Genomic DNA, 26,359 nt, shown 5'->3' with positions numbered 1-26,359 from the left:
TCATGGTCTGGAAAATAAATGACTTTAAAACATTGAAACCATAATGGTTCTGATGATCATCAGATGCAGTAACAAAAAATACATCCAACCATTTTCAAACTAAGATACGACTCCATTATAAAGTAATGTTTAAAATTAAGCATTTCTGTCTCCTTTCATTTTGTGATTCATACCTTTTCATTAGTGAAGCATCTAGAAGATTCGATGGGGTTTGTGTTATGAACCATCCATCAACTTGGAGATAGATACATCAGGCATATTATTGGGGGGCAGGTTATAGAGGCATGACTTTATTCTGAGCAAAACTCAGCTAATTTTATAAATCTATACTCTACTGTGTTTGTTTTGCTTTTAGAGAGTGTTTTGCCATCCACTTCCACTCTTAGGAGAGGTTGAAGGAGCAGGCAGGTGAGGTATTAATGCCTCTGGTAGCTGGCAAAGGGGAGGCACTTAAAGTTTTGTCTGTTCTTTAATATGGATAGAATTAAGAGAGCATTTGACTTTTCTACTGCCAGGAAAACAGAATTAGACCTAAGCCTCCCAGGGAGATGAAAGAGCAAGGGACATGACATTCATTTATGTCTTCCACAGTCACTGTTGGGAATAGCTCTGTTCACTTGTCCTTCAGTTCCTTTGGCTTCAGGAGATAGTGACTCTAAGAAACTCATTTGTAATTAAAAATACAAATAACCATACATCCGAGTACATCTTAGAACATCTCCTAGCATTAACATTCACTTTAATTGCAAAATCTTTATAAGCTTGGCTTTATTCCCTCAGTAAGTCCAAATGAAGTTTTCCCTTATGTGCTTGAAAACTGTTTTAAATGCTACAGCATAAAGCCACTTTTTATCCTTTGCTCTCACTCAACTAATCCAAGACTACCCCATACATCAGTATAGATAGGCAAAGAACAGACGAGATTTCCCAAGGAGCTTATTTGTATTGTTTGTAACGTTCGGTGAGTTCCCAAGAGATTTGTAAGCTTTAGACTATTTGTTCCCTGGCAGAGTTTTCTCCAGCTCCTCATATATGACCAGGTTCAGCAATCCACTAGTTAAAATCGGAAGACTGGGTACTCTTGCCTTAAATGAATGCAAGATTGGTCTCCATTGAATAGAATTATAAAGGACGGGAACTATTCTGAATCATGCAAAGGTGGATAAAAAATCCCAACATTAAACTTTATTAGTTATAGCACGCAAAGTTCTAAGCCCTCTAAGACTTAATTTCTTTACCTGTAAATATGGCATAGGTTGTCTACCACTTATTAAAATTCTAGGAGGATTACATGAGAAAGTTTTGTGTATGTCACACTATAGTGCAAATAGGTGATAAAGGGCAGTTTATCTTTCCTTTCAAGTTCTATGGAACTCGAAGGTCATCTTAGTATCTGTGGTGAGGGTAGCACTTTCTTTCCTTTCTATAAGGAAAGCCATTCATGTTCAAAAAACTTTTTAGTGTTAATACTGACAGAAATAAATTTTTGTATCTATCAAAAGTCAAATGACATAATGCTCCCAGAAGTGTTTTTTTAAGTATTCAATTCACATTATCTTCCACTTTACCAGTGAGTGTGTATATTTCGTGATCATTTATGCTTTATTGCAAGAAGGATCATATCTCTTGCACATTTCCCAGATGAAGGAAAAGAAGATTCTAAGACAAATCAGTAGCTTAAGACTTTCGGCTACTCTGGATACGGAAGACGGTTGTTTAGCTCGAACTGTTTGAGGGCCACCCAGGCAGGGGGATCGGGATCTGTCCCTGATCTATGGGCAGGCTTCTGGGAATCCAATGCCTGTGGTGTGTGATGCCTTGCACAGCCTTGGTGCAGTGGGAAGGAGCTTGGACCTGCCTAGGCTCAGTGTGCTGGGCTCTGCTGACTCCCCATGGGAGACCTTGATTTGGGGGATGTGGGGATGTGGTGTGGCTTGGGAAAGAGGGGTGGGGGTGGGAGGATGGAGGAGGGAGAATCTGTGAATAGTATGTGTAGTGAGTAGAAAATTTCTTAATAAAGAAAAATGGAAAAAAAAGAAAACGAGTCAGAGAACCATTGTTAAAGTGTCAGAAATAAATAATTTTATGTTTGTCAAAAAAAAAAAAAAAGAGTTCGGCTAATACAAATATTGACCTACTGACTGTCTCACCAATGTCTCTGCACGTTTATCCAGGATACTATAGAGGCAGGGAGGCCACCAAGTTTTCTTCTTCAAAATGGCCACAGCAAGGTGGTTTTGTATACATGTACACTTGGGATCTAATGATTTCATCTTTCCTTTGAAATGAAGGTCATTTGCTTGTAGCATGGTAACAGGTTAAGAGAAGATAAAAGCCAGCGTGTCAGCAGTGATAGGTAACATTTATGTGTGAGCTCCAAGGCTCAGAATCCAGACACCCCAATCTAAGTGGTGTGAAAACCCTACAACCGTCTGTTAATTTTCACTTTCCTGGAAAGGAAGTGGTATATGTGCCTTACTTTGTGCAAATGTTTTCTTAGAAAATGCACACCAATTTAAAAATAATTTAGTCACAAAAATATCCAAGAAATAACTGCATGATGCTCTCGTATACAAGTGTTCACTCCATTAAGACAATCATGCTTCCATAATTCAGTTCATATGAATTTCAGGGCTGTATCTTTTGAGCGACTCTCCTGGAAGTTCTTGTTCATGAGAAATTCTTAGATTTTTTTTTTTAATTTGGACTTCAGCTAAACTTATCTCATTAGTAGAGTGATCACCACTGTGCAGGAAGTCCTGGATTGAATCCCCAACATGACAAACATAAAAATAAACAACAAATAATCTCACCACCATCAAAAACTTCCTATCTTTTATAAAGCATGATTTACCTCTTATTCCATTCCTTGAAAGGAACCACTACATTTTTGCCTCCAGTTTTTTTTTTTTTTTTTTTTTTTTTTTTTTTTGTGTGTGTGTGTGTGTGTGTGTGTGTGCATACCCAAAGAAAGCTGACTTTTAGAAGTAAAATTATCCTAACTTTCAGCATTGGCAATGATAGAAATGCTAATCAGCAATTAGCAAACTGTTTAATGCGTAGGTTCTTTTAGACATTCTGCCTGATGATGATGATGATGATGATGATGATGATGACAATGATACTTTCACGGGCCTGAAGATGCCTTCCTGACCTTTGTGCTGCATTACTCAGCACAGTGTCTGGCACTGGCATTTTTATTTGATTTTCACAGTGTCCCTCTGTAGAGCAAATACTGTCATCCCCATTTTAAGGCAGCACCACATCGTATCAACACAGGAAAGTCATGTCAGGACCACAGTGACCTGTGTTCTCCATTATCCAGACCTGACTGCAGTTTAGGTTGTTTTAGGCCCAGTTCGAAGGACTTAAATGGTTACTTGTACAACCTAGAAAACGAAGCCACCATGCCAAGATGTAAGCAACCTTGGCCGTTCTCTGTTGGTTATCGGGAAGTGTAAGGACACATGCTTTGGCAATGTCGATTGTTTCGTATACCATGTTGGTTTCTCCAATTTTGTGTACATTCTCAGGCTGTGTCTCAAGACGCCCAAGGCTCTTGGCATCAAAGCTGTGGATTGTTAGGCAGTGAGAATGTGCGTTTTAAAACCATCTCTGTTGGATCTAGGCTATCTGAGGTTGCTCAGCTTCCAACTAGAGAGTGACTGTTTTTGTTGTTGTTTGTTTTGTTTCGTTTATACTAGTTTTTTTTCAACTATAGACACTAATGCTATCTATCAGCTTGGAGAACTGAAATCCAGACAGTGTTTCTTGTCTTCACCGAAATAACTGTGCCCACCTGGGACAAAAGACCGTGTGTTCGCCTTGTTGATTTGGACTTGCTTGGCATTGTATTTACAGGAATTCTTCCAAAAGAAATGAGACCATTCAGAAACCACAAGAATCGTCAGAAGCAATCAAAAGGAAAAAAGGTAAAAAGCACATAGTCCCACATAGTATAGTATAAAGAAAATTACTATCTGGCTTCAAAATATATTTAAAATGTTTAACTTTGTTAGCAATCAAAAATGAAAATTAAGCAAGAAAGTGATACTTTCTCCTCAAAATTAGATGTTCTTCTTCTTCTTCTTTTTTTTTTTTTTTTTGGTTTTTCGAGACAGGGTTTCTCTGTGTAGCTTTGCGCCTTTCCTGGAACTCACTTGGTAGCCCAGGCTGGCCTCGAACTCACAGAGATCCGCCTGCCTCTGCCTCCCGAGTGCTGGGATTAAAGGCATGCGCCACCACCGCCAGGCTAGATGTTCTTCTTAAAGATAGGGAAGGAGTGAGGGGAAATGAGTATTCTCATTCTGATGGTAAGCGTTTGAACTAGAGTACATGTTAAGGGGCTACTTGATAGCATAGAAAGTAAGCTTTAAAAGTTACTCTTGGGGCCTTAGCACACACGTGCTTGATATGCTGAGGCTCTAGGCTTAATCCTTAGTGCACAAAAATAGATTATCTAGTTAAATAAAATTCACCCTTATAGACTAGAAATTCTACTGCTATTTTTAAGAAAATAATTAAGAATATTGTGAACATTTAAAAATTTAAGCATTTTAATAAACAGTAATGTAGCCTCTGAAAAAAGTTTAGTACCTATTTATAATACAGTTTTCAGCAAATTATAAAAATAAATAAACAAGTAATAGATGAAAACATGAGAATCCACCATTATTGCTGTAAGAGTAGACGGAAAGCATCTGTGAACCTATAGTCCTGAAATAAAATTCTATAAATAGCTAGAAAAAAACCTTTGCCATGAAAGATGTTCAGGCTGTGTGGTTGAATGTAACAGCTGCCCTACTGGCAGGAGGACCCTCAAGAAGCTGGGTGGTGATCTTTATTCCCCTGACTTTACCTCTTTTTCTTCATAGTCTCATTTTTAAGGAATATTTAATGTTTTGACATACAAGAAGATAATATTTCAAGAAGAAAAAATGCAAGAAATAATCATCAGTATATCTAGCTATTCCTTTTAACTGAAGAAAGGCTGTTACAACCAGGATTTAGTTCAATACTGTGTTTCTCAGTGATGCTGCACTGAATCTTCTAACCAGCACTGTGGTTTAAGGCCCAACAGTGAGTTTGAAGGACGATAGTTTGAGAACCGCAGATTCAACAAAACGAATCAGTAGGCCTAGAAATAAATGGATGATGATTAAGCATGGACTGCTCTCTTCTGCCACCACTTTTTTTCTTTTTTAATGAATATTTTAAAGCAATCTACATATTTTATGCATTCATTTGTCCATAAATATTTATTAGAATTTTTTTCAGTTGGATGTTTAGTTATCCAGAAACTTGGAACATACAGAGTAACCAACTGGTTAGAATATCTTCATTCCAACAATTTAGGAAACTATAGCATAGGATCCCAGAACTAGAAGAGATGTAATAGTTTACTTAGGATAAAGATGACATCCAGACCACTCATTTGTTCCTCCAACGTTCTGCCACTAGAAGTCATCACTTGTTAGAGCTTTGAATCCGACAGTGGAATGTTTGCCAGCTTTGCTTAGAGATGCTCACTGGTGAGGAGTCGAGAGACAGCTCAGTGAAGTGCTTGCTTTGTATATGAGTGTGTGCTTCCCATTCCTAGCACTATACGGAACTCTGGTGTGATGGTGTGAGTCTCCAGCACGTGGAAGTAGGGGATAGAGACAGGCAGACCCTTGGGTCTTACTGATTGGCTAGTCTAGCTCATCAGTAAGCTCCAGATTCAGAGCAAAAGACAAAGAGAGGGAGGAGAGAAGAGACAGAGAGAGAAAGGGGAGAAAGAGAGGGAGGGAGAGGATTTTTACATTAAATTCACAGTTTTGTTTTTAAATTTAATTTTTTTTATTTTAGATGCAGTTCCACGAGTTTTGTATGAAAATAAAGATATACATTGCAGTAATGGTGAGTTGAGATTGAAGTGTTCCCATAGTACAGCCCATAGTTAGACACAACCCAACTTTGAAAAAATAGAAACATTTTTATCATATTCAGATGCCTTTAGGCTGCTAAAGTAGATTTTTGAGAAGTTTTATTTCTGGTTAAGTTAATATCTGTCACTTCTGCATGAATAAAACATTTCATTTTTAGATACTCTGATTTATAGTTTAAAATATTATACTTATATATGTTATTTTAGGTCAGTGACTTCCAGATTCATTTTTAGGGGCCCAAGGAATCTTAAGGCTTTACATTAGAAATAGAATTTGGCTTATACATCCTCTTTAGAAATCTCACCATTCTGAAGTAATTTGTTTTCCTCCTAGGCTATTGCTATAATGGAGAGAACTGAGTAGAATTCTCTTCATAACAGCTGAGAATTTCAAACTCAATTTTCAGTTTATCTTCTTAAAATATCATGAATTTTAATTCTACATAATAAAATATATATGCAATTTGAGTTTATGTAAAATCTAAATTAAAAATCACTTTGTTCATCTGGTTTAATATAGTAACAGTGGTCTTCTAAACACATCTTTTGAGTAAGTCCAGTTGACTTTCAAGGTCACAGGGGTATTAAATGATTGAGGTGGGTTATGACCTTCAGATTGGTCCTAAGCTCCTGAAGTTCTTTTCTTTTAAAAAATTATTATCATTTGTTTTACATGTATTGTGTTTTGCCTGCATGTATGTCTGTGCATCCCATGAGTGATGGGGCTTGAGGAGACCAGAAGAGGGGGTTGGATCCCCCCCTTTTTTTTATAACTCCTGGAACTGAAGTTTAAAATGTGACCATGTGGCACTAGGAATTGAATCTAGGTCCTCTGGGAAAGCGGCGGGTGTGGTACTCTTAACCACTAAGCCAAGTCTCTTACCTCCGGAATTTTCTTAATATCATATATCATGCAAAGAATTAAGAAATTTCCATTGTAGGCTTATTTTTTACAGTGTATACCTCCAAATAATTTGCACCTACCAATCTACTTACACTTTTCGCTAAAATGTGCTTTTAGAAAATTTGTCTTCTGGGCAGTGGTGGCTCATGCCTTTAATCACACACTCAGAGGCAAAGGCAGGCAGATGTTTGAGCTCTAGGCCAGCCTGTTCTACAGAGTAAGTTCTGAGACAGCTAGGGCTACACAGAGAAACCCTGTCCTGAAAAAAAAAAGAAAGGAAGGAAGGAAGGAAGGAGGGAGGGAGGGAGGGAGGGAGGGAGGGAGGGAGGGAGGGAGGGAGGGAAGGGAGGGAGGGAGGGAGGAAGGAAGGAAGGAAGGAAGGAGAGGACCTGTCTTCCAAAATAAATTCCTCTAACACACAAAAATTGAAAAATGGAATGTATAAACTTAGGCTTAATTTATTATAAACAAAAGTCTTACAATTTAATATAATCTAACTTGTTTGCCTTCTAAATACTGTTGTTTATTCATCCTTTTCTAATAATCACATCAAGCATGATGCTAGATTGCGTAGTATTAGCCTTTATGAAGTCAACAGTGCATTCAGTTAAAGACAGAAAGCTTTTCGAGCATTGCTGTACTTACCAGGCAAAAGAGAGTTGGTGCAACTCCACCCCCCACCCCCCACCCCCGGGGTCACCAGTCCCTCACACCTACAAGACCTGGTTCTGGTTCTCCTTTCTCCTGGCTCACTGCTGCTCTGGGTATGGTTTTAAAAAGAAAAAGCTCAGTGGGAAAACTAGGAGATTTGCAATAGTAATCGTTCTTGAGATTCTATCCTGGGCTAGGCTCAGGGCTAACCACAACGTGGAAAAGCCATGTCATCTGTTTGGGGTTCTGTATTCTGCACTGGATGAACTCATGGCTATCGGTTCCCAGGTGATGTGATGTGATGTAGATGAGGGGCATGTTGTCAGGAAATCTCTTCAACTCGGTTCTTGTCGGTTTTTTTTTTTTTTCCACTGATTAAAAATTCATCCTACCTGGATCTTTACAATTAATCTCCCTGCATTTATGGTTTGATATAAGACTTAAAAATATGCTGGGTGATGCTCCTGCTCAGGTGGGGTTATCTTTAAAAGAATAAGCTTTTCCTGTGTTCAATATGAATTATGACGATCCATCAAGAGAGCAGTAAAATCCTATGGTTAAAAGAAAATCCGTTAAAAACCACCAAAACTTCAAACAGCTTTCCCATGATGCTTGCCAAACAGGGTAAGCACCCTGCCACCACCATCCCTCCTGCTGGGTTCTCCGTAGATCTAAGGTAAGCAGGCCCGAGACGTGTCAGGACTGGACTGGGAAAGATGCCAAGGACACACCAGGTGTTTACAGGCAGGAGCCTTAATTCAGTTGCAATGATGTCAGAGCTAAATTAGCTTTCAAGTAAGGGTCCAGGACATAGCACCCAACCCAGAAGTGGAAAGTTCAGTGGTGGTGGTGGTGGTGGTGGTGGTGTCTTGCTAAAATCTTGCTTAAGAAAGAAATTGCACATTTATTTAACTTCTTGTGGAGGTGAGGTTCAATTTATAAGAAGTACAAGCCCCCTTTGAAAACTGTGACTACGCTGTGAAATATAAAAAGAACTGTAAATAGTATAAACCGAAAGGAAATTAATTCTCACTGAATTGTTATAAAACTATATTCTTAGTTAATAGAAGTGGCGCATGCTTGTAATCCCAGTGCTGGGAGGCCAAAGCCGGAAGATCATAAGTTCAAGGCCACAGTGGGCTATATGGGAAAACCATGTGTCAAAAAGAAATAAATGAAGTATATAAAAAGAAAAAGAAAGCCTATTAAGTCAAAATACATCTTCTATGATTCATGTTGATAAAACAATCTGCTTCTTTATTATTCATTCAAGTGGTTCTGAGCACAAAAGTCTATTTATACTCCCTCCGTGCCTGGGCAGCTCAGGCTTCCCTAAAGAGTACAGATCACTGCTCTAGTTTGTTTAGTGTTATGCGTTATGCTGGGGTCAGAGTGTTCATTTGGATCAAATCCCATGACTGCTAACCTCCTGTTTTCACTATGCTTCTCTCTATGCTTTGAACAGAGGCTTGTGGATGGGGTGGGTGGGACTCTGATTTTAAAAATTAACACATTATTAAGAAACTGTTGAATTTGAATTAAAAGCAATCATTATTTTCAGCATGAGTTATAATACCCTATACTTATATTCTTATGAATCATATTGAGATTGATTATTAAAATTATAGTTGAAATCTACATATATATATATATATATATATATATATATATATATATATATATCAGCCAGATAAAAATCTTTGGTTGGCTTGTTCTTTTCAAATGTCAAGTAAAATTAAGCAGTTTACTCAAATCACTTTGAGATTCAACAAAATTGATTTGTTGGTTACTTTTCTGTAGAATGAAATGACACCACATTTATGATACTATCCTGTGACGAGTCTTTCTCTGTCCCGCCAGCCAAGCCAGCTCCCAAATAATGACATGGAGACTTATGTTAATTATGAAAGCTCAGACTATAGCTTATATAGTTAGACTTGTTCCTAACCAGCTCTTGTATCTTAAATTAACCCATATTTTAAATCTACATTCTACCACATGGCTTTTTACCTTCCTTTCATTTCGTACCTCTGACTTGTTCTGTGTCTCCTGTGCCTCAATTATCTCCTATTTCCTTTTTCTCTGTCCGGAAGCCCTGCCTATACCCCCTGCCTCGCTATTGACCATTCAGCTCTTTATTAAAACAATCACAGTAATATATCTTCACACAGTCTACACATATCCCACAACACTATTGTGCTCTTAATTTATACTTGATTAACTGTTTTCCTCCCACTGGCAGGGAAAACCACAGAATACGAGACAGAGCTGCATATATTAACTTTCATGTTTAGAAGCCGCAGGCAGCTTTGTGGAGGCCTGGTTCTCAGAGCTAGAGTGCCACAGCTGGATGATGGTTTTCTGTCCCCTCCTTGGGTGATGCTTCTCTGTTTCCCTCAAAGGCATATCAGAATTTTGGTGTTAGTGGAGTACAAAGTCCATCCAGGACATAATAGCAGAAGTAATGGATAGCAAAACAAGGGGGACTTGTGGAATGCATTTCCTCTTCTTTAGCTTAACTCTAGAAATGGTGAGAAACTACTACTATAAATTGTAAACAAACTGTCAGATTTGATTTTAGAGAAACCATTATGGGAGCTACAGAAAAGGAGAAGGGCAGCAGTGACCAGAACAATGTCTTTTTGCCGACTTCAGTTCCATACCTTCTGGCATTGAGCTGTTGTACCTTGGCTTGCTATGCTACGTAGGATTTTCCACTTTGCTGATTTCAGGAGCGTTTTTATACCTACATTTGCTGGAGTTTTGCTGACCATTGTAAAGAATAGATAAAATACTTGTAGATACTTCTTTGAAAACTATGTTGATAGGCTCCTGGGTCCTTGTCCATCCCAAATATTAATGTTAGGTCTAACTTAACAGTGGCCTCTCTGTGTGCACACCACTCAAGCTGTTTTTCTTTCTTGCACCAAGATAGTGTTTGCTGTAAAACGAGTTGCTGTAGTGGGAAATTTATAGTCAATGGCACGGAGTCATCGTAGGCTCGAGAACAGGTTTAAACAGATATGGCATTTCCTTCTATTACTTTCTGACACTTTCCCCTGATGAGGCGGCTTGGGAAGGGATTTCAGGATGCTTTGTGAATATTTTGAACTACGTGTTTGGTATGATACCAAAGTTCACATTCTTTGCTCTGCCTTACTACTCTTAGATCAACAGTTGGCAGTTTAATGACATTTTTCATTAAGAAAGTTTCCTGATTACCTGCTGGTTCCCTTCTGCCACTGTCCCATGGAGCCATTGTTCCATTTTCATAGTTAGTCAGGATGTCATATATCTCATGAGGACGTTATCAACCCACAGGAAAGACATTTCCCCCACCTTCTGTGCCCTAATCATTTCAAGGACTGAGGGAAAATATCGTGTGTATCACACCACCTACAGTGAACAGCTGGCCTGAGGGAGTGCCCTCATGTTTGATAAACTGGAACTCAAGTTGATGCCACAAGTCAATAGTGCCTAGGTGCCGAGTGGATAGCCACTGACTGCTGAAACTGTGCTTAGGAGTGGGAGGGGAGAACTCCTTAACCACATGCAGATTTAAATCTAGATGCAGTTCACAGTTGCCTTTGTCCTTCTTTCTGTCTTGGTAACAGAGGAAGACACACTCTGCCGTATCAAGATCTCCACCCATCCCCATTTGGAGCTAAATCCCGACTTTAATCCGAAGATCAAGGATTATTACTGTGAAGTGCCCTTTGATGTGCTAACAGTGAGGATTCGAGCAGAGACTTCGAAGTGCCAGTGCAAGGTGCACTTGCAAGAGCGGGCAGGACCGAGGTATGGGAAGCGTGCCGGCTGACTTAACTGCGCACCAGAAAGCAGGTGTCTGATCCCACCTTTGACGGTGGTTCAGAAAGCACGGTGCTGTGAAATCTTGCTCTTTCAGGCTTCACGTGCTTAGAAAACACACACAGGTTCTCTACCAATCTACAAAAAACAAACAAGCAAACAAAAACCTCGAGTTCATCTTTGTAATAATACTGTAACAAGAGAGGGCCTTGATATATAAAATACAAGGGGGAGCCATCAACAACTCCGCTTCATCTCATCGTCTTGTTTCCAGATTGTTGGAGCTGATGCTTAAAAATATCGATCCCCCCTTTACCCTAAGTCAATGTTTCCAGCCTGGTGAAAATCTGTGGGTGCAGTACTCCTGACTTTGCTCATCTTGCAGGGTTGATTTGTTTACTTTTTTCTTTATTTGTTGTTATTTTCTATAGCTGTTTTTAAAAGACTCCAACTCTTTTGTTCAAAAATTTGAACAGAACCGGAACCTCGTCACATATAGTGTCCATAAAGAGGAAGATACAAGTCAATGTCGTAGGGCAGAGGTTTTCAACCTGTGTGTGGGTCTCAACCCCCTTAGGGAATTGAATAACCCTTTCACCGGGGTCACCTAAGACCATTGGAAAACACAGATACTTACATTACAATTCACAGTAGCAAAGCCACAGTTGTGAAGTAGCAATGTAAATAATGTTTGGTTGGGGGTCTTCACAACATGAGGACCTGTATTAAAGTGTTGCAGCATTAGGAAGGTTGAAAACCACTACTTTGGGAAAGAATGTGCTTGGCATGATGACAGTCCAGTTCAGTGTAAAGAAAGGAGGATTTGAGCTCAGTAAAATAGTAACATTAATACCCCTTCATTAGTAGAGTGCTTGCCTCGCATACAGGAAACCTTGGGTTATATACTCAGTTGGAGTTTGAGACTATCTGTCAAAAAAAGGGTAGAAAGCAGGAAGAGGGAGGAAGGGAAGAAAGGAAAAAAGAAAAGAATGAAATAAGATAGAGAAAGGAAAAGAGGATTCATGTTACTCTGATTTGGGTTCTACCCTGACTCTACCATGTAACGAGGTAATTTGACTACCAGTTATTTTAAGACTCTCTATATTGCTGGGCATTTATGGTACACACCTTTAATCCCAGGCATGTCTCTTGGGAGGCAGAGGCAGGTGGATCTCTGAGTTTGAGGCCAGACTGGTATATAGAGTGAATTTCAGGATAGCCAGGGCTACACACAGAAACCTTGCCTCGAAAAACAAACAAACAAAAGAGAGTCTCTATGTTTATAATAAGGACCATTGGGTTTTGTATAGAGCTATTGTATTAGAAGTAATTCCCAACCCTGACAAGTGGTTAATAAATATTAGGTTTCTTTCCCTCTAGTCATGACTTGTCCTGAAAGATGATTCCTGGTAGAGCAAGGAAGAAGGAAAGGAAGATTTTTCATATTTCATTTTTCTTATGAAATTATGCAGTTCTTACATGTTTTAGGCAAGTAACAATCATCATCATCATCATCATAATCATAATCATAATATATACTGGTGTCTGAATCTGTTTGGCCTGAATAATTGTCTCCATCCATATTAAAACTCTTCCATCTCTCACACTCCATCTTCTTCCACTGTCTGCCCTCAGCTTTGCCAACTATCCTCTGGGATTAGGAATGAACAGAATTTCCATGTTCGTGGTGGATGAATCTCCAGCAGAGGGTGACACAGTAACCACATATAAACTCACCATCTATAGAGAAGACCGCCCAAGTCTGCCCTTCTTTGAGGATTTCACAGCATGCGGTTTTGTACAAGTGAGTTAACTGTGCGTTTACACTTGTGTTGAATTGGGAATGATTAGTTAATCCGGTGAGAAGTGCCAAGTGTCCTTGTTGCACACATTGCAGTATGGCGCTTCTCTAAGCCATGATAGCTGCAGCAGTCGGAGCCCAGGGCAGGTATCTGAAGCCCCACCTTCTGGGGTTTCTTTCCCGTGTGGTGGCCACACTCTGTGCTCACTGGGCTCAGGGGTTCATCATGGTTACTGGTTAACATTGTTGAGCAATGGCAGCTATGGATTTGGTTTTGCATAGCCCATTTAAACTTTCTTGTTTTTCTTGGATTTGTCCCTAGATCTCCTTTTGAAACTTTAAACTGGATCCAATGGAATTTATTGTAAAAAAAAAAAAAAAAAAAAAAAAAAAAAAAAAAAAAATTAGAGGAAAACTTACGAAATGAAATTTGCTTGGCATAGATGTATTTCTCATTTATGTCTCAGACCTTAATCACTTCTCAAGGCTGTGGCTTCTCCTTTGAGAAACACATTCCATTTTGTAGCCTTACTGGTTAGGGAGGAGGGTTTCTATTACCCTCTGACTTTGTCTTTTTGTCAGCTTTTCCTTACAGTTTCTTTTCCTTAAAGGAGTATAGTACATACATAACCATCTACATCATCTCATACCATGCAAACAGATGATGACAGACAAGTAGGAGCTAGAACTCTGAGCATGTATTTCCTAATTCATTCAGAAAGTATAATCACAAATATACTCATACAATGTCAAAAGGATGTGCTCGTTATCAAGAGCTTTGCAGTAGAGAGCATCAAACAGGATGATGACCTTCCGGGCCTTCGTGGATGGAAAGAACCCCACAATTGTTCATTTATTCATTTAGCAGCCAGACACTACCGTCCTTCCCTTCTTACTCATCTGTTACCAAGAGCTCAATACCACTTCGTAAGGTTATTCATTTCATAGATTTTCTTCCTAAGGAAATGTAAATCTGAACCTCAGGAATTCTCATAAAATCATAGGGAATTCTACATTGTTGTAAAGAGTATTATAAAGCAAAGAAAACAATTGAAAGTTATCAATCCATTTTTGTAAATAAAAGGGAAACCAGGTGACTCTTCCGAAGCCCACATCTGTTTTAGTGCATATGGCACTGTCCTTCCCTGATACTCCCTGTCTCCTCTCTAATGCCTGCACTTACACATATGTAAAAACCTTTGTTATTTTTAATTTATTTCTTTCATTTAAATTTTATTTCATACAATATATTTTGGTCATGGTTTCCCCTTCCAATATTTTCTTTATTAACCCCAGTTTGTTCCATCAGAGAGAAGCCAGACATATAAAGACACATTGTGTCTGTTTAAAAGACATTTAAAAGCAGGTAAAATTAACATGATTATAGAGACCAAAACAGTTGTTATCTGGAAGCTATCAATGCCCATATTCATGAAGGGACTCTTTGAGGAAATGTCTTATATCTTAATCTGGGTGGTGGCTACTTATATGAACAAGTGATATATAGATATATGAAAACTATGCACTTAAAACTTATATAATTTTACTATATACTATCTGTGTAATATAGAAAATACATATGAAATAGTTGGGCAAGTTTTCATATAAATTTTAGTTCAGTAAAATAAGAAAAACAATGTGAGATGGGAAGTTTGTATGATTATTTTCCAAGACATATCTCACTTATCAAGTACCATATTGATCAGAAACAAGTTAATTACCATGCAATTGCCAAAGAGAATGGATTATACTTATTACTATAACATGAAGAAAAATATTAGAAAATTCTTGTGGGATGAATCTCACAGACGACTGCAGGAAACTATTTCAGTCATTTATGAATCCTTTCCAGGACTTCTTACTTGAAAGTCTATGTGTGGTCCTTCAGTAAGGACCACAGTTCTTACTTCAGTAAGTACTATATTTCATAACATGGAAAATGTTTAATAGTATTTTAATGTTTCATTTACAAAAATTCTTGAATGAGTGAGCAGAAAAGTGTGGCAAATAATGCAGCTTACTTTCTTTTTTTTTCATTTTTTTTATTAAGAAATTTTCTACTCACTCCACACACTATCCACAAACCCCATCTCCTCCCTCCTCCCATCCCCCAGCTTTCTTTCCCAAGCCAGATGGTTGTTTGGCAGCTTACTTTCAAGTCTTAGCTAGGCCTGAGCTGCCATGTGTCCTGCAGGAGGTCAGGGTCAGTCTCTGTCACAGAGGCTCCACCTCCAATTCTACCCAGAAGCCCTCTGTGCTGGTTAATTTTTTCACTGCTGTTACAAAAATGCATGACCAAAAGCAACTCAGAGAAGAGAGAGAGTTCACTCTGGCTTACAGTTTGAGGGTACACCAGCATGGCCCGGAAGGTATGGAGGCAGGAGCATGAGGTGGCTGGTCATGTTTCCTTTAGAGTCAGGAGCCAGTGATGAACGCTGGTGCTCAGCTTCTCCTTTAATATAATAATAAATATATATATATATATATATAGTTACAGATTTGTGTTTATTTTACACCTCGACCGCAGTTTCCCCTTCCTTTTCTCCTCCCATTTCCTCCTCTCCCTCCTCTCCCTCCCTACCCCCACCCCCACCTCCACCTCCCACCTGACCACCCCCCATTCACTCCTCCTCCCTCTCCATTCAGAAGTGGATAAGGCCTCCCATGGGTGTCAACAATGCATGGCACATCAAGTTGAGGCAGGACCAAGCTCCTCCCCCTGCATCAAGTCTGGGCGAGGTAATACTCAGCTTCTCCTTCTGTTCAGCTTGGAATGGTGCCACCCACATTTAAGATTTCTGTCTTCTCTTCCAAGTTAAACCTCTTTTGAAAAGCCCTCATAAACAATCCCAGGGGTACCACTTTGCAAATTAATCCAAACAATCCAGCAAAATTGACTATGAAGATTACTGCTTAGGGTCATAATCATCTTTAGGCTTCAGAGCTGATAAAATCACAAAGGTTCAGATGCGTAGAAAGTGAGAGGGATTGGTTCCTAATCACCAACTCTTAGGTTCTTAAGAATCTGACTTAAACTAATAACAAGGCAGATATATGTCACAAAACCTAAAATGTTTGCTCTTCCACCCACCCACCCACCCACCCCCTTTTCTGCTATTGTGTTGTTAGGATTAAAGTCCACAGCACATTATTTTCAAATTATCAGATAAACTGTTTAATATCAGTCCCCAAACTGATACATGCAAGCTTAAAAGGGAAAAAATTAAACATTGATCACATTTTATTTTTCAGTAAAAAGGGGAAATTTCAACTACTCCTTGCATTTCAAATTAGATTTTGGTTTATGGTCTCTATGGTTCAGTTTAAAATTAGTGTCTTAATCCATTCATGTTGCTATAACCAAACGCCTGTAGTTAGTAATTTATAAAGAATAGAAGTTTATTTCTCACAGTTCTGGAGGCTGAGAATCTCAAAATCACGCCTTTGGAACTCTGTCAAGGCCTCTGGATACCCCCACGGTAGTAGAGGGGAAAGGACACAGGCTGTGTTCCATGTGGGGAGGAGCCAAGGAGCAAGACAAGGGCCTCGGCTGTTGATAAGATATCAACCCTTCCACGGGGCCCAGTCCTTTCATAAGGACTAAGGCACAGCCTTCATGACATAATCCTATCCTAAAAGGTCCCACCTCCCAATACTTTGCAGTGGGGTTGTTTTAACACATAAACTTTGGGAGTCATTCAGTTCATAGCAAATACAGAAAGTAACTCACTTTCAAATAACTAAAGCAGGATAATTCAATTTGGGTACCATCAAACCACTCACTTCTCTTCCCCTTGTTCTCTTCCTTCTGGGAATCAACTATTCACTTTACTGTTTCACCAGAAGATTAGCAGGGAAGAGATAGCAGACCTACAAAGTATACTAGTCAGTTAAAAGCCAGTTACCATGGTATTTTGGTGAATATGATCTTTGAATTGTAAGCCATTTTGTGTCCTTTGTATGTCCAAGCATTACTAAATATATAATTGACCATAATAAACTATTTGAAATTATTTAATAACTTCATTTCAATTATGGTTATGACAATAGAAATTGTATATAGCTGTCCCAAAGTGGTTTTAGTCGTTGTAGGTAAGGAGGGAGATTTTTATATAATTAATATAAATAATTAAACTGGGCCACCTATTTCAACCCCAGCACCACTGACATTTGGACATGGACAATTTGCAAGAAAGCTATCTCTGAACATTATTGTAGACTCCTTCTGAAGTGGTGACAATATATGTCCCCAGAGATTGCCAATGTCTCCTTTGGGGTGGAATCAATACCAATGAAAAGCATAATACTTAAAGCCATATGCTTTCTTCCCTGTGTAGCACTATGTTAAATGAGAGTGAATGGCTTACAGGTATTCCTTAAATAATGTCTGCTGGAGATTCATTCTCATATTTCATCATCCTTACATTTTAATTACTTCTAGTTCTGCTCACTAACTAGTCATCTTTTCTGCCTAGTGTAATTACTACAATCACAAATGTGCATTCAATTATAAAAAACAGGTTTCTTAATGAAACCTAAAACCATCATGTGACCAACACACTTAGATTGTTACTGCATTTAGATTTATCCATAAATGTGTAAGGCTTCACTGCTAAGAAAAAAAGGTTTAGAAGGTAATAAATAAACTGTTACTGTGGCTGGAAAATGTCATGTTTAGGAAATAATAAAATATATTTATGTTCTAAGGAAATTGAAATACACATGGAAAAGTATTTCTTTTACTACCTCTTTCCAAATCAAAGTTTTGACATGGATAACAATAACTCCACAGAAATTGATTTGTGTAGTTGAGGTACATTTTGCCCCCAAAGCACTGTGTTGGGAGAGAGTCATAAATAAGGTCTTCAGGAAGGTCATACAGCAGAAGCCTAGAGGACCATGTTCCATGGATGTATTGGCTAGAACCATTTTTATCTTAAAGTGGATTATTATACACAAAGAGGGAAATACTGAGGAAAGAGAAAATAGTATTTGTAAAACCATTCAGCATTTAGCTATGCATTTCATTAACTGGCATGTGCTGCTTTATAAAAAGAAATTTAGCCACTTAGATGCCATGTTACTAAATTCTATACAAATGACTCCAATTCAGCATTTAGAAATGCTTTATAATTCTCTCATTTATTTTTGCACCCTCCTAGAACCGCAGAGAAATATACTATAAAGTAACTCATAGAGATGTTTGTCTAATGTCTTAGCAAAAAATTACAATAAGAGATTAGGGGTGTATTTCTCAACAATTACTTACAAAACGCCAGTTAGTTGACTGAGTGATTATCCACTAGTTATCTTACCTACTTCAGTCTACCAGTTTCCCCACGATGGCTTGCAGCTGTGCTACTGTGGCACACTCTCAACTGTTAGTGAGTTCAAAGCCCCTGCTCCGCCCTGTGCTCTTCTCACACACTGTGTGCTGGAGGAAAGTCAGCGAGTGCAGAAGAGGCAGCGGCAGAAGCCCTAATGCAGCGTCCCTAGAACTTCATTGTGCGCCAAGACTTAGCCAAGCACCTCGCCATCCTGTTTTATTCACCTGTAACCTGGACAAGGGTAAATTTAAAAAAAAAAATATCTTTCTTCCGCCTTTTTAGAAAAATATACTGAGAAGCCAAGACTTTAGAAGTGGTTAGAAACCTGGTCCAGGCTTTCTGTGTAATCAGTGGCAAGAGTGGGCTTTTGCTACACGTTCTCGTCAACTTCCAGTGGGTTTCCATCCTGTCAAATCCTCCATGCCTTGAAACTACCTTGTGGGAAATTCACTTAGGGGCCAGTGATACGGCTCAGCAGTTGAGCACTTGCTGCCAAGCCTGCCCACTTGAGTTTGAGCCCCGGGACCACATGAAGGAAGGAGAGCACCAACTGACTTCTGTAAGTCGTCCTCTGACCTCTCCATGTGTATTGTGGTGAGTGCCCTCTGCCCTTCCTGCCGCCAGAGTCAAAAAGTAAGCGAAGTTTTCAAATTAATTTAGCACACTAGTTAGTATCATCACAACTTAGTACAGCCTGCTCTAGTAGGCTCAGATGTTCGAATGTCATCCTAGGCTGGGAAAGTATTGTGTGCCCTAGACTGTGTGCCTAACAGAGAGTGAGTCCTATTCATTCACTTCACTGTGAAGGACCTGTGGTGACTGAACCCATTTCATTATTGATGACTCAGGCTTTATTAAGAACTCTTGGCTTGCTGGGCAGTGGTGGTGCACGCCTTTAATCCCAGCACTAGGGAGGCAGAGGCAGGTGGATCTTGGTGAGTTCAAGGCCAGCCTGGTCTGCAGAGCGAGATCCAGGAAAGACGCAAAGAGAAACCCTGTCTCGAAAAACTCTTGGCTTAAACACTTATCCTTGCTGGGTTTGCACGCTTACATCTGTAGAATGACTACTCTTTTATGAACTTCCTTCAAAATCCCACATAGTACTAAGGGAAGGACAGAATTCTTTCCATATGCAGTATGTCACCTGGCATTTTGAGTGTGAAGGACTTCTTCGTAGGCAGGAGGCATTTATATATATTAAAGTCATGGCCTTCTTTGCATGGAGTTCAGTTTCTTCAGAAGCATGTGATAATAGGAGGGGTACCCTTTAATTCACAATCTGCTTAGCACTTAAATGACCATTCAGTGTTGGTGAAAGAGTGATGTCACTCACCCAATGCACAACATATGGTCAGACGAATTAGGATTTAAATCAAACCTTTTGCTTGCCACATCTGTTCTATGTGTCTTCCTGAGCCACATCTGCTTCCATTATTAGGAATAAACTTGTTTCTCTGTTAGCCTAGGAGGTCCAGTGCCATGTGGAAGAAAGTGGATCTCCCTTACTTCCAATGTGATGTGTGAGAGGCTCTTCCTGGGAACACACAACACACACGTCTCTCACTCTAGACAGTGATCCCACAACAGACCAAAGTAATGATGGCAACCAAGTCCAACATGGGGAACCAATGAGTTTCTAGTGGGGTTACTACCAGGAGCAGGGATGACTCAAAAGCAGGTGCATCACCAAGAAGCCCATCTGAACCAGGGGCAACATCTCAGAAAGCTGCAACCTGGGAGCTCTCTGCACAACCTGCAGGCAGCTCCACAAGTCCTCCAAATCTCCTCTGGGCAGCTCAAAGTCCCCTCACACAGCAGGTGCTCACTCTTCTCATAAAGCAAGGAGGGGCCTTCAAGAATGTCCCAAGTTGCTGCTTTTCTGGAAGACATCTTGTCTACCTCTCGAGTGTCATAAGCCTCCCTCTCCATCCTGAGAGGAGTGTATCAGTCAGAAAAATCTGGGCATGACAGTTGCATCTAGAATGAAAATTTCTATTTTATTTCCTCGGTTTGCTTGAAGGGTTTGCTCTAGCAGTCTGAGAACTTGTGCTCTGGTTTCTAAGCTGGAGGGGAAATAGAAAGGACCTTGAGGGAAGGATTGCTCTTTTTGTTGTTGTTTCCATTTCTGTCTCTAAAAACACTCTGGAGTAACCAGATTTCAAATATGGCATTCGAAACTTTGAAGGATACATGAAGTATACATGAAGGTCTCTTTAATAACTTCAAATCCCAGCTCCCACTTTGTGCCAGATTTAATTGCTTAGAAGGGTCCCCAGCATTTTTATCTCACATTTTCCACAGCCTTTTCTGTTTCTAAAGTACAAAGGAACTCTGCCAAAGGTTTTCACCAGGAAAGAGACCAAACCAACAGTAGAACATGACTTACTGGAAAGAGCCATGGTAAGCCGCACAGTTTGGCTTTCCACAGGACAAGGGAAAGCAAAGGATGCCTCTGGGCCAGTGGTCCTTCACTGTCAGGAGCACACAAGGCATGCCTTGGAGTACCTGGTGAAAGTTTTGAACCTCCAACTCAAGAAATGGCATTCATTCCCAAGGCATTATGCTATTTCAGAATTATGAAAACTCCTCGATCAATTTCTCTGTCCTAAAAAGTCAAAATCTAAAGCAGAATAGTCGCAAGTGACAAATATAATAAGGATATTATCATCTCTTATGTAAATATGTGTTACTAACATTCAATTTATTGAATGCCTACTTTATTCAGAAAGTGAACTATTTACATATAATTGTTTCAATTTCTGGCTTGAATATAAAAATAGTTAGGGTTTCTATTGCTGTTACTAAACACCATGGTCAAAAAACAAGTTGGGGAGGAAAGAGTTTATTATACTTCCACATTGATGTTCACCAATGAAGGAAGTCAGGCCAGGAACTTAAACAGGGCAGGAACCTGGAGGCAGGAGCTGATGCAGAGGCCATGGAGGGGTGCTGCTTACTGACTTGTTTCCTCTGGCTTGCTCAGCCTGCTTTCTAATAGAACCCAGGACCACCAGGTCAGGGATGGCACTATCCACAATGGGCTGGGCCCTCCTCCATTGGTCACTGATTGGGACAATGCCTTGCAGCTGGATCTCATGAAGGCATTCCCTCAACTGAGGCTCCTTCCTCTGTGATGACTCCAGCTTGTGTCAAAGATGACACACAAGACCAGCCAGTGCACTTTGTCACAACATGGTGCTTTGGAATCCTGTGTGGACCTTTAATGATGCTATGTTTTTCAAAGCAAAATGCTACTAACTGCAATGCTTGCTGGAGAGGCAATCACCTGTAAGGATCTACATAGCCATTGCTTCCTCTCACAGACTCACAAAGTATGTATGAGCTGATGGTGTTCTGAAAACACACACTAACTTATCATCTATCATTAAGGCCATTTATATTGTCATTAGCAAGAGACACAGATGTGCTTTCTTCCAGCAGACTACAATGAATAATTCAATTTTTGTTCAAAGAACACTTGGCCAATGTTTCAATTAGGTAATGCCGAGAAAATTTCCACATGCATTTAACTGTGCCGTTTCCTTCCAAGGGTGTGCGTTGATTGAAAAAGAGTAGAGAATGGAGTCTATCTTGCAGGTGACTTCACTAACTGTGGGGTCCTAGGCTGGTTTGGTTTGTGTTCTGAAAAAACAGAATCAAGATTCTTTCCTCCCTCCCTCCCTCCCTCCCTCCCTCCCTCCCTCCCTCCTCCCCTCCCTTCTCCTTTCCTCTCTCATTCCCTCCCTCCTGGCCTCTCCCCTTTCTGTCTTTCTTTTTTTGGAAACAGGGTCTTACTATGCAGCCCTACCTGGCCTGGAACTCACTATATAGATCAGAGAACTCAGAGATCTGCCTGCCTCTACCTCCCAAGTGCTGAGATCAAAGGCTTGTGCCAGCATTCCACTTTTACTTTCTTTGAAAAGTCCTACTAACAGGTCTCCTTTTCTTTTTCACTCTTACCCCTTTTCTTAGGTAGCACTAAGTTGAAAACATTGCTCCTGGACTCTATGTTTGTTTGTTCGTTTTTATGCAGTAGCCCTCTGCTTGGACCTTGCTGTTTAACAATGTAGAAAAGATAATATAACCATTTGAGTAGTTTAATAATTCGGAAAAATAATATTGCATGTAGGATTCTTGACCTGAAGTTCCTGGTGAAATTAAAAGATCCGAGTTTCAGAGGTGTTGAAGCTTCAAGGGAGAGAGGAATCCTATCAAGTGAAATAATCCATCTTAAATATTGCTTTTGTTGTTTTTGTCCTTCTTTTTTTTTTTTTTTTTTTGGTTTTTCAAGATAGGGTTTCTCTGTGTAACAGCCCTAGCTGTCTTGGCACTCAAGCTGTAGACCAGGCTGGCCTTAAACTCACAGCGATCCACCTGCCTCTTCCTCTGCCTCTGCCTCCCGAGTGCTGGGGTGTGTGCCACCACTGCCTGCTTCACATATTGTTATCAAAATACTATGTGTGCTGTCTAGAGCTGAGTCACCACTTACTGCTTGTGGGAAAATCTAGATACTTTCCTCACTTGCATGTTGTGATAGAAACATCAGTCCTAAAGAAATGTCTTAAGGAAAAACTGGGTTAATATTTGGAGATCTTGGAGCTATGTCTCAGCATAGAAAGAGCTCATATATTTAAATACATTTTTAAAAATATAGGCAAAAATAAGTCTTTAGCTTAATAAAAAAAGGCAAAGTGTTTTTTTTTTATAAAAAAAAAAGATGTCTAGTAAATATTGAAAGTGTTCAACTTGCTTATACTCAGATTTACATGTTAAAAAATGTAGCTCGGTTGGGGTTGGTAGAGAGCTTGCTTACCATGTGCAAAGCCCCAGGCTCAGTCCCCAGCAGGTCATAGGAAAACGGCCCATGATTACAGTGCATACCTGTAATCTAGCACTTGGGGGCTGGAGCAGGAGAATCGGAAGTTCTAGGGCAGCCTGACCTAGACGAAACCCTGTCAAAGAGAGGGAGAGAGCAAGCAATCATTTTGGGCTGAGGCAATGGCTTCTTTGGTAAAGTGCTTGGCAGGCGAGCATTGAGATCTGAGTTTGATTCTGCAAGCAGTTTACTGAGAGGGATTTCTTTACTGAACTCAGAAACAAGCTTCACAGACATTATCTGGTAGAGTATACTGTGTTGGGATCCATGGTCTCAGCACCATTTCATAAGTAAGCAGTGGAAGATAACCATGCTACCATTAGCCACAAGACACAGCCATCATAAAATCCTATTTCCTTTGTATGGACCATCATTTTAAGGTGTTATTGCACAAGTACCTAAACTGCTTCGTAACTAGTAAGAAATGAGGGAACATTTTCACATCATAATTTCAGCCTACACTATATGGTTCTCTCCTGCATTTTAAAAATCAGAATTTGTTCTAAGTGATTTTGGAGGGTATTTCTCAAATGTGAACATATCTTCCAGGACTAGGTGAGTGTAGCCCTGAAGGGTGTCTATAGTGCTTATTTCAATCTTATTTCATACTTATTATGTGCTGGGTTCTGTTTTAGCTGCCCAAAGTTCATGAACTCAAATTTCAAACACAAGGTATGCAATTTCATAATTTTTCCACAGGTACAGAAATGAAGGCTCAGAAAACTTGTTGATATCGCCTAGCTCTTAAGGAAGAAGTCTACTTTGAACTAGGAATCTGGTCCCAGAACTACTTCAAAGCTATTTTATTGGCCACAATATGGCATTCTTAAATAAGATCACTAAAACAGACACAAGTTTTCAAAAGACTTTGGACAAAGAGTTAATTATTTTTTTTCTATAAAAGATCATTTTAATTTTTATTACATTGAGAGAGAGAGAGAGAGAGAGAGAGAGAGAGAGAGAGAGAGAGAGAGAGAGAGAGAGAGGACTTTGTTGTGCCATTTTACGCCTTCAATCTTGTCAGTCCTAGGGATCAGACTCAGGCTTAGTGGCAAACACATTCATATTCTAAGCCAGTGGTTCTCAACATGGGGGTCACAACCCCTTTGGAGTCAAATGGGCCTTTCACAGGGGTCTCATGTCAGATGTCCTGCATAACAGATATTTAAATTACAATTCAAACAGTAGCAAAATTACAGTTATGAAGTAGCAACGAAAATAATTTTATGGTTGGGGGCTCACCAAAACAGGAGGAATTGTTTTAAAGGGTCACAGCATTAGGAAGGTCGATAATCATTGCCCTAAGCCATCTTGCTGGCCTTACAAAAGGAAATTTTAAATCAGGTAGGACATAACACACTGAACGTGTATTCTTAACGCCATGGAAAGATCACGGGACAGGGTCTTGCGGATGGGCTCTGCCAGGGAGACCTGTAACCACTACACACAGAAGATGGCCTTGAGTGGCTGGAAGTATTAATTGGAATAAGTGAGGAATAAGACCAGGGCTCTGAAGTCACAGCTTGCTAAGTGTGGTATTCTGATGCCTCACTAAGCTTCTTTGTGAGGAGATCACTGATGAGAAAGGAAGCCTCAATAGCTGACTCAATGTTCATCCAATTGACCAGTGGTCTCTCTTCATCTGTGCCAGAGGAGGAGGAGAATGCACGTGTAACTGCCGAGCCTCCTGGCAGTGTGGAGTTGTGCCTTACATGGAGAGACAGTTGAAGCCAATCGTATCCCAGGGCTTGCTGGGCCAGCTCTGTACCCTCCAGAAAGTACCTAGTGCAGAACTAGTCATTCTAAATTGACAGGACAGTGACATATTACAAACTGGATAACTACTTCCCTTAACTAAAAGGAGTCCCTGCTCTTTAATTTAAAATTGTTTAGCAGATTCATACACTGATATAATGAATCCCAGTCATTTTTACTCTGCCCCATTACCTTCTCACATCTCTCTCCATCTGGAACCCCTGTTCTCAGGCCCCTCCTACTTTCAGGTATTAATTTTTTGTGTCTTACTGAGTTTAATCAGAATATCTCGACCAGGTGAGGATGGGAGTCCATGTACTGGAGCAAGGACAACTTACCAGTGGCTATCCTGCTGAGCAAAATGGTCTGTCCTTTCCCAACAACTGGTAATTGTCAGCAGTCCCTAAAGTGCCCTTCCCACATCCATGATGAAACGCTCATGGGCCCAGTCTGTGCAGCAGGTCTTGTGCTGACAGCCACGGCTGTGGGGAGTTCATGAGTGCAGCAGTTGGGCCCTGGCCAGGAGAAATTTGCTCCACCTTCCTTCATCCTGCGGCTCTCACGTTCTTTCTGCCTCCTCTTCAGGGATGTTACCTGAGCCCTGGAGCAGGCAATACCACTCTCCCACTTAGGGCTGAGCTCCCCATCGTCATCGAGTCTCTGCATTTTGGCCAGGTCTTGGTTTCTGCATTAATCACTGCCTGTGGCAGAAAAAAATCCCTCTGATGAAGGCTGAGTGTACCACTGATCCATGGAGATAAATACGTGTGCTGAGAAGGCCATTTGACAATGTGGCTTAGTCATTTAGCAAAACAACAGCAGTATATTCCAGGCTGGGGCTTATGATCTCCTCAGCCACGTGCTCTTTGACTGAGTTCACAGAAAAAGGCATGGATTCCGTCCCATGGAGCAAGGCTCAGATCCAATCAGCAAGTGGCGGGCAGCCACTGTGACACTCCACCCATGGCACCATTGTACCGAAGGACGAGCTATTCCATGCCCCTATTTGCTAAGAATTAGTGAGAATATTTTGGTATCACAAAATATAAAAATGATAAGATTTTCATGAGAAGAATGCAGGATAGTTAGAGGAGTTATAAATCAAGACTTTAAAAAAAAACAAAAAACATCCTGAGATGCTGTCTCCAAAGATGAGACCTACCTTGGTAATGTGTAAGCCCCTAATAGGTGATCGGTTAAATAAATAATTACAGGCCATGGGATCAACATATAAGATATAATTACTATACCAATTCCTGGTGCTGTTGATGGCTTTCATTTTGATAGGGTGGAGCTAAGTAACTATTTC

At 40.0% G+C, this 26,359-nt stretch overlaps 1 protein-coding gene across 9 annotated transcripts in view; it reads left to right on the top strand.

Moving 5' to 3' along the window:
• The window catches only part of Cped1 (cadherin like and PC-esterase domain containing 1), a 294,083-nt gene that overhangs the window by 154,346 nt on the left and 113,378 nt on the right, over positions 1-26,359 (top strand). For 7 of the 9 annotated variants that reach the window (XR_013049666.1, XM_006994486.4, XM_042272826.2 and 4 more), the window contains 4 exons: positions 3,862-3,932; positions 5,848-5,898; positions 11,096-11,279; positions 12,927-13,095. Coding sequence is in view for 8 of the 9 variants with exons in the window: in XM_006994486.4 (XP_006994548.1) it covers positions 3,862-3,932; positions 5,848-5,898; positions 11,096-11,279; positions 12,927-13,095 (475 nt within the window). In the remaining variant the exon portion in view is untranslated. The remainder of the gene's footprint in view (positions 1-3,861; positions 3,933-5,847; positions 5,899-11,095; positions 11,280-12,926; positions 13,096-26,359) is intronic. The other 2 variants (XM_006994487.4, XM_076566159.1) reach the window with 1 other exon arrangement.

Source organism: Peromyscus maniculatus, chromosome 3 (assembly GCF_049852395.1).
Source record: "Peromyscus maniculatus bairdii isolate BWxNUB_F1_BW_parent chromosome 3, HU_Pman_BW_mat_3.1, whole genome shotgun sequence".
Lineage (NCBI taxonomy): Eukaryota > Metazoa > Chordata > Mammalia > Rodentia > Cricetidae > Peromyscus > Peromyscus maniculatus.
This window is presented reverse-complemented; position numbering and strand designations above follow the sequence as displayed.